Source organism: Silurus meridionalis, chromosome 10 (assembly GCF_014805685.1).
Source record: "Silurus meridionalis isolate SWU-2019-XX chromosome 10, ASM1480568v1, whole genome shotgun sequence".
Classification (NCBI taxonomy): Eukaryota; Metazoa; Chordata; class Actinopteri; order Siluriformes; family Siluridae; genus Silurus; species Silurus meridionalis.
Genome location: NC_060893.1, coordinates 18547989 through 18564436, shown reverse-complemented (window position 1 = coordinate 18564436; position 16448 = coordinate 18547989). Strand labels below are relative to the sequence as shown.

The 16448-nt window shown below is 36.6% G+C and overlaps 2 protein-coding genes across 2 annotated transcripts; one reads left to right on the top strand and one right to left on the bottom strand.

Annotated features, from left to right (window-relative positions):
- The first annotated feature begins 1928 nt into the window (after nucleotides 1-1928).
- On the top strand, nucleotides 1929-4526 carry fgf1a (fibroblast growth factor 1a). The gene is made up of 3 exons (XM_046859834.1): nucleotides 1929-2097; nucleotides 3867-3970; nucleotides 4060-4526. The coding sequence occupies exons 1-3, from the start codon at nucleotides 1971-1973 to the stop codon at nucleotides 4255-4257; spliced, it is 429 nt and encodes a 142-aa protein (XP_046715790.1). The 5' UTR covers nucleotides 1929-1970; the 3' UTR covers nucleotides 4258-4526.
- Nucleotides 4527-4959: 433 nt separating this feature from the next.
- ndfip1 (Nedd4 family interacting protein 1) lies at nucleotides 4960-15121 on the bottom strand. Its single transcript, XM_046859727.1, has 8 exons — nucleotides 14900-15121; nucleotides 11035-11125; nucleotides 10750-10880; nucleotides 10570-10657; nucleotides 8103-8227; nucleotides 6571-6637; nucleotides 6370-6478; nucleotides 4960-6284 (listed from the first exon to the last, which is right to left on the bottom strand). The coding sequence occupies exons 1-7, from the start codon at nucleotides 14927-14929 to the stop codon at nucleotides 6372-6374; spliced, it is 639 nt and encodes a 212-aa protein (XP_046715683.1). The 5' UTR covers nucleotides 14930-15121; the 3' UTR covers nucleotides 4960-6284; nucleotides 6370-6371.
- Nucleotides 15122-16448: the final 1327 nt, after the last annotated feature.

Sequence of the window (16448 nt, the reverse complement as noted above, 5' to 3'; positions counted from 1 at the left end):
AAGCTGCTTTGGGACAATGTCTGTTGTAAAAAGCACTATAGAAATAAACTTGCCACTTGAAACTTGCCACTCTTTAGGTTCACAGCGCCTCAAACCTGCCACATTAGCCTCAAGAAGCCATGAACAAGAACCTGAGACTACAGTGAACAGACTCAGCAAAACTGACATTGTCTTTTTCCCTACTTTTTTTTTCCCAAAACATTGTGTGTAAACTGTCTGCCAAAATGTGATCATTACCAGTTCCTCCTCTTAGGCTGGTCATCACCTATTAAATGACTGCCTTTAATAATACTGGCCTTAATGATATACTGATGTGTAGATTGAGGAATCTGTGCAACAGTAGCAGCACTATGGATATTTTCAATAGTTTGCTGTACCAGGTTGAGTTCACATCTTTTCACTTCACAAAATGTCGTCCAAACTTGCACACACTTTTAAGCATCAACTAATCGAAATTCAACATAAGAATGAAAAATAGTTTGTGTCTTTAGATTGTTAAAGAAAAGAAAAGAAGTTAAATATTTAGCTTTTTGAATTCTGTCTCTTCACCGAGTCAGATCATGAATCTCACCAGCAGGACCAGACACTTCTTTCCTAACTGCTTTTTTTTTTGGTTTGTTTTGTCTAAACGTTCCATGTTGTCCTCCTACAGCTTAGTAACAGTTACTATACCATTTACTATTCACTTTTTACAAAGTGCTTTTCATTTGTAAATCGGAATTCGGGGTTTCTGCAGGTTTTATGATAAGACCATTAAAATAGCAATTTAAGCCCTATATCGTGTGCACAAACACTCACATAGGAAGGTTAAGAACTGTTTAAATAGATTTAGGACCGAGAAAATGTAAACTCAATTGGTATTTTTAAATTTAAGACTACAGAAACCCTGGATTTCGTTCCCTGTCGATCTGCCTGCACCACAGCTGGGAGTCAAACACACTAATCAACAGCTCGTGAATTTTCAAAACATGGCTTTTCCACAGAAGACAGACCATCACTTATTTCTGCACTGGACAACACTCCGTCAGATCCTCCAACATTGCTTGACCGCTTCACCCCCACCGTCTCTCAGGGCACCAGGAGGACACACTACATGACCCTCTATTCCCCAGTCTCTGCTCTGGTATGCAGGTGGTGGAACGAACCCAAACCATGATGTCTAAACATCTGAGTCTCCTAACGACATCTAAAAGCCAAACTCTTCCAGCGGTACATCCCTCAGCACTTCTCCTCTTCTAAGTAAATGAAATCTTGATTTTTTATTTATATTCTCTCAATAGTTTTAGACTGATTGTTATCTTAGACTGTGTTCTAGGTAACCAGTATGTATTTATTGATAGACTTCAGAGCATTTTGACAGTCACTCTGGATAAGGGCGTCTACCAAACGCCACACACTTGAATGTACTTGCACCAAATAAGGCATTGTTCTTAATGTTCACATAAAAACCCCAACTGAAGACGTGAATTCATTCACAAATGACAACCAACTAATTATAATTATAAATTTACTGCAAACAAAAACCCCAGTAATGTGAGTCTGGTGGGTAAACAAAATCTGCACTTACCTGAAACAGCTTAAGGAGAGAATGATCTGTTGATTTGTATGTATAAATTGCTGCTGTAATCAGTGATCAATTACTCACAATATACTGAACTCAAATCATGACAAACTGTACACTCAAATCACACGCAATTCTCCAAACAACCAGTGATGTGACCCCTCAAAAGCTTCAGTTCAGGTCATAATGAGAAAACGTGAGCTGAAAGTAAGTGGAGAATGGCCTGGTTTGTGTCTTACCCTTTGTGTCTCTTTTCAGAGGCATGTTGGGAGTGTGAGGAATGCAGGGTCAAAGCGGGGGTGCTCTCCCTCCTGCTCAACACACCCATACATTTCAACACAATCACACGTTAGTGAACATCATCAGATATCAGATCAGACCTGCTGATTTCAGGATCACACTCGCAGTAATGATGGAACCGAACCTGATAAAGCACGCAGAGACGACCCGGCTCTACTGCATGAACGCCGGCCATCACCTGCAGCTTCTCCCTGAGGGTTCAGTGAAAGGAAGCCGAGAGGAGCACGACCGTTACAGTAAGATCATCCGTTTCATTCCAGATTTAACTAGTGAGAGATGGAGTAAAGAACAGCTCACAGTGTGGAAGATTAGAAATATCAAGGGTCAGATAAAGACATCTGTAGCTGCACTCAGGGGAAGACGGGGTGATTTTTTTCTTTTGGTTGGGACATTTTCTCCCTTGAAATGTTACATTTTAAAGGGCATAGGTTTAAGTCTTTAACCCTAAATGTGCTCAAACACTATATGGAGGAAAGAACTCCTGACTATCACATCCATGTATTGTTCCTCCCCCTCTCTGTTCCTCTCTTGTGCTCTGACCCCCAGCTTCCTAACAAGCTGGAATATTAAGAATTTCACTGTGCTTAAGTGAACAGTTAACCCAAAATCTGTTAGCACACAATTATATAAGACGCCCTATACTTTGCCATTACAATTTCCCTCAATTGGAGCCAAACCCGTTCCAGCATTACAACGTCTCTATGTGTAAAGTGAGCCACATAAATAAAGTGCCCATCAATGCCCATGCTTCCAGAATGGGACTCCATGTGCACTCCAAATCATGTGACTGATCTATAGTGTAATAATCAGAAGTAAAAGGCAGGAATTATTTTGATGAATCATGAATATATGAGAGACCCAATAAAAGTTCTTAATGATAAATTGTAAGGAATAAAAAAGATAATTTTTTTTTTAGACATTAAAAACTAAAACTAGCAGTATATAGACACATTAAGTATTCATTTACAACTGGTACAAAAAAGGTAACAGGAAATTTGCACATTTTACAGATTTGTTTTTTCCAATTTCGTTTCAATTTTAATTAAACCAAATGAGCACAAATAAATAAATCGAAGACAAACCATGAACCTCAAGTTATGATTAGGAAATAAGTGTTCTTACTGTCATCAAAATATCAGGACCATAAAGTTGGTGCTATCCAATGCACCAACTTTAGTTGACTTCCAGGTGTCTAAACATGTTTGTTTGTTTGATTATTAAGCTTTAATGGCATGTTAGCATCAGGAGATGTATATATATATATATATATATATATATATATATATATATATATATATATATATATATATATATATATATATATATATATACACACACATACATATACACACATACACATACATACACACACACGTGGCAGACACGGGATCATCATCAAATTCATTCGGTTTGAATTACTAGATAAGACATTTCAGCTTTACAGAAGACAAAAAATGACTATTTCTTATAAGTCCATCTAAACTGTAAGGAAATAATAATTAAAGAACAACATGAATATGCAGTGACAAGGTTCAGAAAGCACTTCAGATATATAGAAATAAAAGTAAACCTCAAACATATAGAAGTTGAAACCCACCAGTTCTCTAGACTGTAATGTAAATAAAAGAGAACACTTGAAGTGATCACTTATCACATCATCAATTCTGCAGGTGTGACCTGAACAGTGCAGGTCTTCCTGAATGATTATTTGTTCAGAGATGGTTCCTGATATCCCATTGTTACTTGACTTAGTGTCACTCTGGGTGGTATCATCCGCAAACTGCTGCGGAACAGTAATTGTCGCTATGGAAATTGAGCCAGGACACCTACCATGTTCTAACACCTACCTTAGAGAGGAATCATCTGAACAGGCAGTCTGTAATTTCATGCGTAAATCCAGAACTGCAATTATGTACAAATTTACAGCCTTAAAACTAACCTTAATCATAGGCCCCATGGTAGCATTGAGTAAACACAAGCTTGTGTGTGTGTCTGTTTTTAAAAGATGTGCTGCGGATTAAAGCCGTGAGTGCTGGAGTGGTGGTCATCGAGGGAACAGAAACCAAACGGTTCCTCTCGATGAGTGAGAACGGCATGCTGTACACATCAGTAAGTGCATGTACACCTATACAAAGCATTTGTGAAGAATTCTTTAGTTTTTTTCCATTAAGGGATACAATTGTGTGTGGATTTTGCAGCAGTCAGTAACAGATGAAAGTTACTTCCTGGAGAAGTTAGAGGAGAACCACTACAACACGTACAAGTCCCAAAAGTACGGCCCAGACTGGTATGTAGGAATCAAAAAGAACGGAAAACCAAAGCAAGCCACGAAGACGCATGTTGGACAAAAGGCTGTTTTCTTTCTGCCTCGGCAGGTGGCTGAAGGAAGAGACTGAAATATGCTGTAACAGATGTTTTTCTGTTAACTTTATTCAGCAAGAGACACGTCAGTGTCACACGTGGAAACACTGCATTTTTTCATCTTTTTTTCTATCAAACTAAACAATGAATCCTGACTGTATATAGAGCTGGTCTTTAAAAAGTCATTACATTTTTTATCTAATATTGCATTAGGAATGATGTTCAGCAATAAGAGTGGTGGGTGGGTGGGTTTGTTTGTGTGTGTGTGTGTGGGTGTGTGTGTGGGTGTGTGTGTGGGTGTGGGTGTGGGTGTGGGTGTGGGTGTGTGTGGGTGTGGGTGTGGGTGTGTGTGGGTGTGTGTGGGTGGGGGTGTTGGGGGAGGGGGGTCTGTAGGAGTGAATAGGTGTGTTCGGAGGGTCTGAGAAATAATCTTTGAAAAAATATTTCTGTGGGGGGTGAACAAGAGCGGTCAGGGCGACTGTAGGAGTGAATACGGCGGTCAGGGCGACTGTAGGAGTGAATACGGCGGTCAGGGCGACTGTAGGAGTGAACACGGTGGTCAGGGTGACTGTAGGAGTGAACAAGGCGGTCAGGGTGACTGTAGGAGTGAACACGGCGGTCAGGGTGTGTGGGCAGGGGATTCAAATAAAGTGCTTATGCCCAACTCTATACTGAATAATGATTAAAAACATTCAAGCATGTAACTGTTATTGACCAGAGAGTCATTAAGACATGAGTGATGTCGCTACAGAAGCAATGTTTATTAAAAGTTATTTTGCACAAGTGTAAACATATAAACCACATTATACCACACTGTGCAGAACTATTTCATCAACATGCATGTCACGAAAACTAAATAGGAAAATTAACAAGACAGTGGGAAATCTACTGATTTGGCAATATAAATTACCGCAATATTATATTATACAGATCACAGAGGAAACACAGATGCAATTTTAGGTGTCACTGTATGACAAATCAGTGTGCATCAGAGTGAAAAGCTTCATTTTGAATATTTGGTCCTAATCACAATAGCAAGACCTTTTTTTATTTTTATCTTTTGTATATTAGACAAATCATTCTGAGACTAATTAGCCATTATTTTGGATTCTGGCAGATTCTTTAAAACTGTCTGCTGCTTAATCTTTAACATCTTCAAATTGCACTGTCCCTAAAACACCTAAACTTGATATTTCACAAAAAAATAAAACAAGGTTTACTATACTTACTCACAAAGTAAAACAAAAAATTCCCCCAGTACTCTATAAATGAGAACACTACGGCTCATTTTACACCAGATGCAGCAAGTATGGAATTTGACACTCTCCTACGTTAGTTGGTGTATCCTTTTACATTTCACCCAATTTGGCGAGAATCGCAAAACAGATTTGTACACCTCGAGTCTCTATTTGAAGGCAGTTTCTAGCATTTAGCTAGAAAGACTACAAAACAACAACATACACACTGTCGAACACCACGTGGTCAAACTGCTTGAAAGCAAACACAAGAACCTTTAGAAACTATACAAATGATGTTTGTACTGATCTGATATTGAATTGAGATATTTGCATGCTTTATGTAATTAGCCATGGTAAGAGAAAGCACAGCGAGAATAAGCTTTGTATTGTAGCTCCCTACATTTATATAAATTGAAAAGCATTGCAGTGGTGCATCTGGTGTAAAATGAGCTGAACAGGCATATTAACTGGGTGCATTGATGGTATTTTTTTTGTTTGTTTTTAATTTAGGCATTAATTGTCTAAAGCAGTGGTGACCAAATATGGTTAATCGTTATATCTGTCAGTGTGCTGATTAAAGTATATGAAAAGACGATGCGTTTATGTCGCTATGATTGATTGCACTGGAAATGAGTTACTTGATAAATACTTGATTAGAGGACTATCAACAGCCTGGTAAATATACATAACTGTACCTAAATCTTTTTTTCTTTTTCTCCATTTATTGGTCATTTTGTTGCAGCGGCTTCTGCTTAGCACTGTTTTCTGAAGATTCAAAGCTGAATTTCGCCATTTTGTGGATTTCACAATAGTCCTGAGAAAATCTGAACACAAACAGAGCAATAATTTAATAAAGCGCGTCACACACACACTCAACCTGTTATGGTAAATACATTGTGACGGATTTACCTTCAGTAGATAAAAAGAACTCTGGTGCGAGAAACGGTTGGGAAGGAATGATCGGCCATGTTGCGCACTCTGGAGTAATTAACGAAACCTCTGATAAACAGCAGGAATCCTGTTTGGGAAATAAATAATAATTAAAACACTTACAAATGTTTAATTGTTTGACAGAATTGATAAGAAGAAATGTAGAAAATGCACACTTACCTACAACCAGAAATACCCACCACAGCCAGTACTGCCCATCAAAGTATCCCGGAAAATATGTGGAGAACTGGTTTAACAAAAACAAGAGAAACGGTTAGTGACGTCATAGGAAGAACTGATTTATGAAGCCTATAACCGGCTGCATTGGTACACTCTTCACAGTGCAGCACATGATGTACAATCAGCTTGACTTTTACTGTAAATATTTTGGGGTAATTCGACAGGATTCTCGCCCTGGGTGTGTTGGCAAAACATTTTTTAATGCAATCTGCACTGCAATTAAAAAGAAGACACATAACGATAATATACAAGATATAAAATCCTCGCATTTCCATGTATTTAAGAAAGAACTAGTAAAAAGGCTCACTCTAAACACTCCTATAGTAGATATTTTAAAACCCGGTGGAGGAGTGCAGGAAACCACTCTTACACTTCGTCCTAACAACAAGCACATCAAGCAACAACAAAAGGTGGTGCAACCTTTTTTTTTTTTTTAAAGGGTGAAAAAGAAAGAAGGGAAAGAAAAGAAAAACTATATGAAATATAAAAATATATTTATTATGCAATATTATACTAAGTAGCATAAATCATGTATATTGTAAGATTTTATTGTATCAACAACACTTCTAGTCATATTCCAGTATGTATAAAAGATGTCCCTGTATATTCAAGGGTTCAAAATGATGTTTTTAAGTAAGCACATAGTGCGTGGGGGAAAATGTCTGCCACAAGCTTATAGGAAATTCAGATAAATACCATATTTGAGTCACTGATTAACTGACTAGCTGTTATTGGGATTACTGTTCAGCTCATGGGTTGCTAGTCTAGGACCTGAAATACCTGGAACAATCCGTCCTGGACATTTGAGTGTTTTCCCTGCTCCTAATACTCTACTCTGACTGATCAAGTAAATAAAAAAAAGCAGTTGAACTGGGCGTCTCATGTTTTCTTGACAAACGAATTATTTATCATCTATAATCAGCACTGCATAATGCTGACAGATCTCTGTGGGTTAAATGTCGAATAGAAGGAACACACTGACAGGCATTCTCCCTGACCTGCTCTGTTAAACCCAGGTATGCAGTGTTATTTACTGTAATATAGATGTAAATATCAGGAAATCTGATGATTCATCTGCTGATCTCAAAGCTAAATGTCTTTAGTATATATCCCTATTAACTATATATATATATATATTACACGAAACCAGTCAGAAGTTTGGATACACGGTCCCCTTCAGTGTTTTTTTCTTGATTTTGTATTATTTTAAACATTTTAAACATTAACACTGAACACATCCAAACTATGAAAAGAGCACGTAGTCTGATGTGTCCAAAGCTTTAATGAAAGCGTAAAATGTCAACTAAATTGAAAATACAAAACATATTCTGGGTTTTTTAACACGTTTTTGTTTGCTACATAATGTTCTTACATACTTTGGATGTCGACAGTCTTTTCATCTTTGTTCATGGCTCATGGCCACCTGCTATGTGCTCTTTATCAAAAATAAATCAATAAATAAATTATCTTACCCTGACAATCAGGACCCACTTAACCAAAGAGAGGCCGAACCCAGAGACTGCGCCGTAGCGCCCCGCTGCCGAAGTGGTCAGGCAAAACGACAGAAAGAAGCCGATCCAGTTGAAAAGGAAAGCCACTGAGAATAAAAGTGAACAGGAGATAATCAACTTGCCTGCTAAAGGATGGTAAAGCTAAAACGATTCATCGAGTAGCTCGAGTAATTCGAATACAAAAAAAAGAATCGAGGCAAATTATATGCTTCATTTAATCCAGAAACACAAAGCCTTGTGTTTCCTCACGGACCTTTATTACTGACGCACCACTCGCTAAACTCTGGAGTGCTCTGGACAGGTAAACACAGAAGACGCTGCAGAATGAAAAATTAAGGAACGGGAAGAAAACAGCAAGGAGTGAGGAGAAGAAAGGAAATGTTTTGGATCATTTCAAACTAAAAGAAAAAAGAAAAAGAAAAAAAACACTGTACAGTGCGGTTACTGGTTTTTGTTATGCAAGTGTTTTTAGATGTTTCATTTGGGAAATGACTGAAAACAAATGTGTGAAAGTGGAGCGTTTTTTGACAGATCAAGCAGTTTGCAGATGTATATCAAATTGATCACTGTAGATGTAGCCTTTATTTTATAAACAAACAAAAAATAATATTATATATATATATATATATATATATATATATATATATATATATATATATATATATATATACACACACATACACACACTTTTTTCTTACAAATTATTAATTTTATATTTTAGAAAAACAAATACAATAGTAATTATATATATATATATATATATATATATATATATATATATATATATATATATATATATATATATAAAAAACTACGGTTTTCAAAATTAATAATTTTTAACAAAATGAAATTACATTTGCATTAATGTGAAAAATTCTCAAAAGCTGAATTTAATAAAACAATAAATAAACTTTTCACAAAAGTAAGATTTTTGAAACATTTTATCAAAACAAACAGGGAACGCCCTGCCACCTCCTATTTTAATTATTTCCCTGTTTTTCTGCTGAAGTTTAAGATACAGTTCAGTGTTTCCCTGGACCTCGCAGGAGTTACATTCTAAGACCCCCGCGAGTTCCAAAAATCCACAAATTTTGGATGCACCCCTGCAGCCCCAATGGTACCTTGCTGAATTATTGTCTTGTGTTTTAAATGTTTTACGAAATTTGTTAGTGAAAACAGTTTAAAATGTTATTCCTCACGTTCCCGAACATTCGGTCCCGCTGCGGATTCCTGTGAATTTTAGGATAATCCGCAACCTGCTGTTAGTTAGGTTCCAAATGAGAACCTGAGAATATTCCGAGCCAAGAGTTCCGAACCACGATATAATCAGGGGTCGACTGTACGTGTTTACATACTTGAATTCAGGCAATCATTATTATTAAATGTGTTTAACCCTTTTTATGGAATTCTATGGAATTACTGTTTATGCAGGATGCAACAGACACTGGGGAGAGAGAGAGAGAGAGAGAGAGAGAGAGACTGGGCAGAGCTGACGGCGTGTATGGGGATGTATGTGGGAAAGCAGAGATTCCAGGTAAAGGCGTGTTGATCCGCTGGTGCCCACAGGTTAAGAAAGATGTGTGTTACCACGAGTGTGTGTACCGGCATGAATACGAGGAAAAGGAAAGCGGCAGGTCAAAAAGGAATGAAAAATAAAAGAAAGCTCTGTCTGATGTAGCAACTTTAACTCTCAAATCTTACACAGTTTCTCTTTCTGCTCAGTGCTGATGATCTTAAAGCTAAAATATTACCATATAACAGAGGTAGCGTCTTGGCTACCAGTTCAGTGTCGGTCTGCTCGGCATCCACCTTCACCTGGTCTCTGCACTGCGCACCGGAAAATCGTGACCACACAAGCCACACGTGCATCGCTCAAACGGAGGCTATCTGGTCTTTTTTTTGTTTTGTTAGAGTCACGTAAAATCAGCAAAGTGCATGTCCACACATGCACTTAATTATTTCATTGAAACGCAACAGTCGCCGTCATATAATCGCATGAGCTGACATCAATATTACTATTAATCATGCAGCACTGTTTCATACTTTTCCAAAACGATTAGAGGAACTAGAAATTAACTCGTCTTGTAGGTAGTTGAAAACGGTCGTGTAAATGGTTAAAAAAAGCACAGCGTTTCAGTCTTTTCTGTGATAGAGGAATAAATCACTAGAACTTGCTGTTAACTGAAATGAAGTAATTCTTGGGTGGTAGAAGTAACAGTCCTTTATGTCACTTTGTATCACTGCTTACCCAGTGGTTCATTGTTTTCCTGTAAAAGCACGTCTCATTTAGTTTTCTTCCTTATTCGAAGAATTATCAGCCTACTGGCTAGTGAGAATATCAGTAGACAATTAGTCCAAGCGCAAAGAAAAACTAAATCTACAGAAGGATGACATACTGTTACTGATTAGGTTTGTCTGGGATACTTACTAAAGAACGTCAGCATGAATATCCCATCATTCCCGACTCGTAGCTGGTCGACATCTTCAAATTCGTCTCTGGCAGCGAAGTCCTCGTCCTGTCATGAGAAAAAGTCCACAACTGACTTGTGAATGCCTAAACGAGGATTAGTGCTATTTATTCAGCTCTGTGCAATGTCCGTTTCCTCACCCGTGTGGGCATCAGAGGAACGCTGGACTCTGCCTTGGACCTCTCAGCTTCATCGTATGAAGGTAAAGATGTGGCGACGTTGTAAGAAGGGGGTTTGGGGTAATTCCCATCATCTTTGTAATCAAAGAATGCTGTTGGATTTAAAACACATATACAAACATGGTTCATATACTATACTGTGTACCATCAACTACAGGACCAATATTCACATACAGGGACCAGAGACTTCCCTGGATTATTTACTAAACCTGGATTGATCACTGAAAGCATATGAACAGCTCTTACCTGTGTCTGCTGCAATGCTGGTGTAAGGAGGCGGAGCATCAGTTCCTTGCTGGGGCACCTCAGGCGTCTCCGTCTCCTCCTCATTGGCTAACTAGATAAATAAACCCCAACAAATAATACTAGTTAAAGACTATATTCCTCTGGAGTGTGTCCAACATGATGGATAAAATACACCACTCCTGCACAAAAGTACCTGCTTTCAAGTGTCCTTAAGCATCAAATGAAAACATACTGATCAACGAGAACTTGATTTTAATAATTGATGCATTTCATTCTTCCATTTTCCTGTACATCAGAGTCTTTTACAGTTACAGAGACACGAAGAGAACCCACACTCCAAGCACTCTCACCAGCCCGTGGTGTTAAAAAAAATAAAAAAAAAAGTTAAATGTTACACCAACATGAACTAAAAATCCACTGTTAATTAGATATAAAATAATTCGCCATCTTAATATAAAGCACATTTGAAACTCTTTAAACCCTAAAAGCCTGAAAGGCTATGATTAATTACAGATTTGATTCAACTTTCCATCTTTAGAGAAAAAATAAACCACGCATGGTGACCCTAAGTTCCTGACTGTTTAGTCCCTTTAAAGCTTTTAAACAGCCGATTAAAACGCTCTCTCGATTGTTGCAGTTTTATGCTTTTTATTTAGCTTTGTAGTATGCTGAAACCGAAAATGCTGTAGCGAGAACGCTGGGTTAATATAAATAATAGCTAAACATAGTCCAAAGACATTTGTAAAACTTGTCACCAAGTTGTTAGGCAACTTTTTTCAAATACAAGCTGTGGGGACCTCACAAAGGATAGTGTTTGTTTATTTATTTTCTATGCTTATTTACGCTCATATATGCAGGGTTGTATAATGGCCTATAATGCTTGTATAATGGACTTTATTTCGTTCAGTTTTGTTTCAGATATCACAAAGGGCAGTATACCAGAAAAGCCTGGGGAAAGTAATTAATGCACACAATAAAAAGTAAAGTTTGTTTCATTGTGTGTAAAAAAAAAAAAAAAAGTAAAAAAAAAAAAAAAAAAGCAGCTGCTTGCTGTAGTTGCATCAAAGTGCGTCATACCATCAGGAAGCAACATGCTGACACTACACCATTTCTGTGGTCAATTACTTCAGTAATGTAAGTATCGTCCAAAGATCTACATCACAGTTATATAATAAGTAACAAGAATCTGATCAAATGTAAAGAGATGTAAACCCCCATCTTTGAAATGATGGCACAAGATTATTAGAGAAATGATTCCCTTAGAGTTCTTGACCTGTGTTACTTATCAGACTACTGAAGCTTTTCACAAAGTTTGGACTCCATACCCTGATTATATCAATGTCTTTTTAAGTAATATTTTGAGTTTTGGCGTGTGATTTTATTTTATTATTGTTGGTTTTATTTATTTATTTATTTAAGTTTTCCCCTTTTCTTTCTCCCCTCTCTTGTTCTTTTTCACTAGCATTGTAAAAAGTTGGGCATTGTTTGTTGACTGTTTTTGTTGTGTTATATAAATGTTTTAAAATAAAAAATAATATATAGAAAAAATAAATAAATACAAATAAAAAAATTATGTACAGAGATTGTTTTTGGGTTTTTTTTTTTACTTTACAAGTAAAGTTCAATTAAATTAAACACATTCGATTTTCTTTTTCATGACACATCAACATATTTTCAACACTGTATACAAAATACAGACCTCTCACATTTCCAGTAAATAAATAAACACAATCACTGGAACCACTGGAACAGACGACTTGGCAGCTGATGGCGGTTGATGTTGTTGCAGAAAGCTTTTCTTACACTTTGTTCTCACAACAAGCGCAGTGACAATGACAACGCCAGCTGGTGCACATTTCTTTAAAGACTTCTATTTTGGTACCATAAAGATTGAAAAGGGTTCGTCCAGAATGAAAGGGAAAAAAAGAAACTAAGAGCTTTTATAAAGCAAAGAGGAAGTAGAACACTCCCATATATATTCATTAATTATACAGAACATATTTATAATTTAAGGCCATACTGCATGGCTCAAATATATCCTAGATATTTCTGTTGGCCATCAAACACTGATCAACTATTTGACTGAAAACAAAAATGTTGGTTCACTGACAATCATACTGAATATATTAAAGCTTGTCATAATTTCAGAAAATTGAAGCTTTTTAAGGAGCAAAACTTACTTCTAAATACATTCACATCAATGTGCAATGTAGTGTAGCCAATCAAGCTTTTGCAATAGGTTCTAAAAAAAAATGAGAGGAAACCAGTGAATGCAGATGAAACCCAAAAAATATATCCACAAGATTGTAAATAGTTGTCATTTTTTGCAAAATCTTTAATTTTATCCACTTTAGTCACACAACAATCTTTGTATTCCTTACTTTATATTCCCTTTCCAACCTGTATGGAAATTATTCAGTTTTATGTTAAAAACCCCCCTTGTGCCATGTAGGGATGTGAACGTGACGATCTGGACACGGAAATGCCGCAAATGTAAACGTATGTGACATGTAACAATGTCTAAGATGCATTCTATCCATCTGTCTATCTATCTGTCTATCTATCTATCTATCTATCTATCTATTGATATATCTATCTGTCTGTCTATCCATATATAGATATATCTATCCATCTGTCTATCTATCTATCCATCTGTCTATCTATCTATAGATCTATCTATCTATAGATATATCTATCTATCTATAGATATATCTATAGATAGATAGATAGATATATCTATCTATCTATAGATATATCTATCTATCTATCTGTCTGTCTATCTATCTATCCATCTTTCTATCTATCTATCTATAGATCTATCTATCTATCTATCTATCTATAGATCGATATATCTATCTATTTATCTATCGATATATCTATCTATTTATCTATAGATATATCCATCTATCTATCTATCTATCTATCTATCTATCTGTCTGTCTGTCTGTCCATCTATCTATAGATATATCCATCTATCTATCGATCTATCTATCAATCAATATATCTATCGATCTATATCTATCTATCTATTGATCTATCTATATGAATATAAAATGTAATATTGAGTTATAGAAAGCAGCATTGACAATGGGTCAGAACAGATCACAACCTAATGAAGAGGACAGACATAAAGGTGTCAAAGAAAACCCTGATTAAAAGCTTGGAAATTTAACATCCTGTCCTCTTTTTGCGTGACACACATTATGTCTTCTTCAGTATTGTGCATTGTGAACGTCCTACCATGTGTCTAAAGGGGGGAAATGAAAGTTAAAAGTGGGATTTCTGCCTCTGCAGGACCAGGTTTTCACATATGGGGAGGGAAGGGGAAGGAAAAAAATGTGATTTGAAGTCAGAAAATATGCGATCGCTTTTGTATCAAAGCAGTGCGGGTTAAATCTGGACCTTGTTCGGTGAAACAGGGATTTTTCCGAGTGCTTTTAATGGGATTATATAACGATTAATACTGCAGGAGAAAACTGTCAGCTCAGTCAATAGGCCTGTAAAAGAAAACGCATTAAATACACGACAATGTCACCTTTAATAGAGTCTGCCAAATCATTTTCTACGTCGACTTTTGTTTAATCAAACAAATATAAACTAAAGAAAATGAAATGAAAAAGATGACAGGATTAACAATGTTATCAGCTGTGTTTTCGGGGAGCTCATTGGCTAGATTAGCCGTGTCGGTGTACACCTCCCAAAACACATTTACAGTGAAACAAACTTTCGTATTAGAAAAAAAACAAACATTTTAATGTCTATCATTCATCAAATACGCAATAAAAGCGTAGAAGAACAAGCAAATCAGATACAAATCGCTAGCGTTCCGAAAATGTTAGCATGCTAGTTATGCTAAGTTTCCTACCTGCCGATATCCGCTCCTTTGCTCAGCCATTCTTTGGTACGTCTTCAGCTGTAGTCACTTGTTCATACGAGTAACCAGCTAAATAAATTAGCCAGCTGTATGAGGAGATATCCTCGTCCCTTCTTCCTTCCCTTTTCTTTTCTTATCTGTATTTCTCTCCTGCCGGAGACACTACGAGTTCAGCGTACTTGGTCAAAGTAACCACAACAGAAATGGCTGCCGCGCATGCGCACAAAGCCTTCACCGTTTCTTTTCGTTCCTTAAAACTCACATTAAAGACAGAATTATAGCTAATACACCGAATTAGGCTTTTAAAACACCACATTGTTCATTAATATTTACTAAACTATCGTGTATTATTTGCAAAACTTGACCCGTGTACATTATTATTAGTGGTATATGGGATTAATTGCAGTATTGCATTAGGAGGAGGAGGAGGAGGAGGACAGTGGTAGTGGGAAACAGTGTTTAGGATACCAAAAGAAGAGAAAATGTAATAAAATAAACGACAAAACAGGTGCTTCAGATGTTCCACAAGCAGATATTTAACACCATAAGTATCAAACAAACACGTTGTATTGTCCTGCTTTGTATTTTAAAGAAGGTAATATGCATTGCTGAACAACACCTCTAACAAATCATGTTTTTTACTGTGGTACTGAATTTCTAATACGCCATGCCACACTAGTACTAACTCATAAAGTAATATATCTAGCCGTATCAGACCTAATAAATTGTATACTATATGGACACACCCATGTGTGGTTCTTTCCCAAGCTGCCACCACAAGTTGAAGGCAATCGAGTCCAAAACCTGTTCCAGCATGACAATGCCTCTGTGTACACAGCAATCTCCCAGAGATGGCAAAAGAACACACATCCTTCACTTGAATAGAAGTACAGATACTAATTTTTTTTTCAAAGACTCTGGTAAATGTGTGTGTGTGTGTGTGTGTGTGTGTGTGTGTGTGTATATATATATATATATATATATATATATATATATATATATATATATATAGTGGACTTGTTTATTTAGCTTGTACATTTTCTATATGCCATAACCTTACAACCTTCTACTTCTGCACAATTTCTTTCAATGTCATAGCCTTAGAACCATTTAGCTGTACTTCTCAACAATGTCCACACATCTGCTCTGCTATAGCCTTTATATTTATTCACTGTACATATTTACATATATATACACATTATATGCTGTACATATACCACATATTTATCTGCACTATTTGCACGATTGCTACTTTTTGCACTTCTGGTAGATGCCAAACTGCATTACGTTGCTGTGTACCTGTACTATGCAATGACAATAAAGTTATTTCTATCTATCTATCTATCTATCTATCTATCTATCTATCTATCTATCTATCTATCTATCTATCTATCTATCTATCTATCTATCATGTTTAAGTGCTGACTACACTTTTTTTTACTCAAGTAAGAGTAAAGAATTTTGCAGAGGAGGGACATGGGGCATATCGATAGGGGAATGCTGAGGATGGAGCCACCAGGAAGGAGGAAAAGAGGAAGAC

Excerpts from the sequence above, each read along its gene's own strand:
- fgf1a (XM_046859834.1), top strand. The coding sequence starts at position 1,971 with ATGATGGAACCGAACCTGATAAAGCACGCAGAGACGACCCGGCTCTAC. Across the intron at positions 2,098-3,866 it reads AGAGGAGCACGACCGTTACA|ATGTGCTGCGGATTAAAGCC; the intron begins GTAAGATCATCC and ends TGTTTTTAAAAG. Across the intron at positions 3,971-4,059 it reads ACGGCATGCTGTACACATCA|CAGTCAGTAACAGATGAAAG; the intron begins GTAAGTGCATGT and ends TGGATTTTGCAG.
- ndfip1 (XM_046859727.1), bottom strand. The coding sequence starts at position 14,929 with ATGGCTGAGCAAAGGAGCGGATATCGGCAG. Across the intron at positions 6,638-8,102 it reads AGTGGGTCCTGATTGTCAGG|TTCTCCACATATTTTCCGGG; the intron begins GTAAGATAATTT and ends TTGTTAAACCAG. Across the intron at positions 6,479-6,570 it reads GTGGGTATTTCTGGTTGTAG|GATTCCTGCTGTTTATCAGA; the intron begins GTAAGTGTGCAT and ends TTTCCCAAACAG.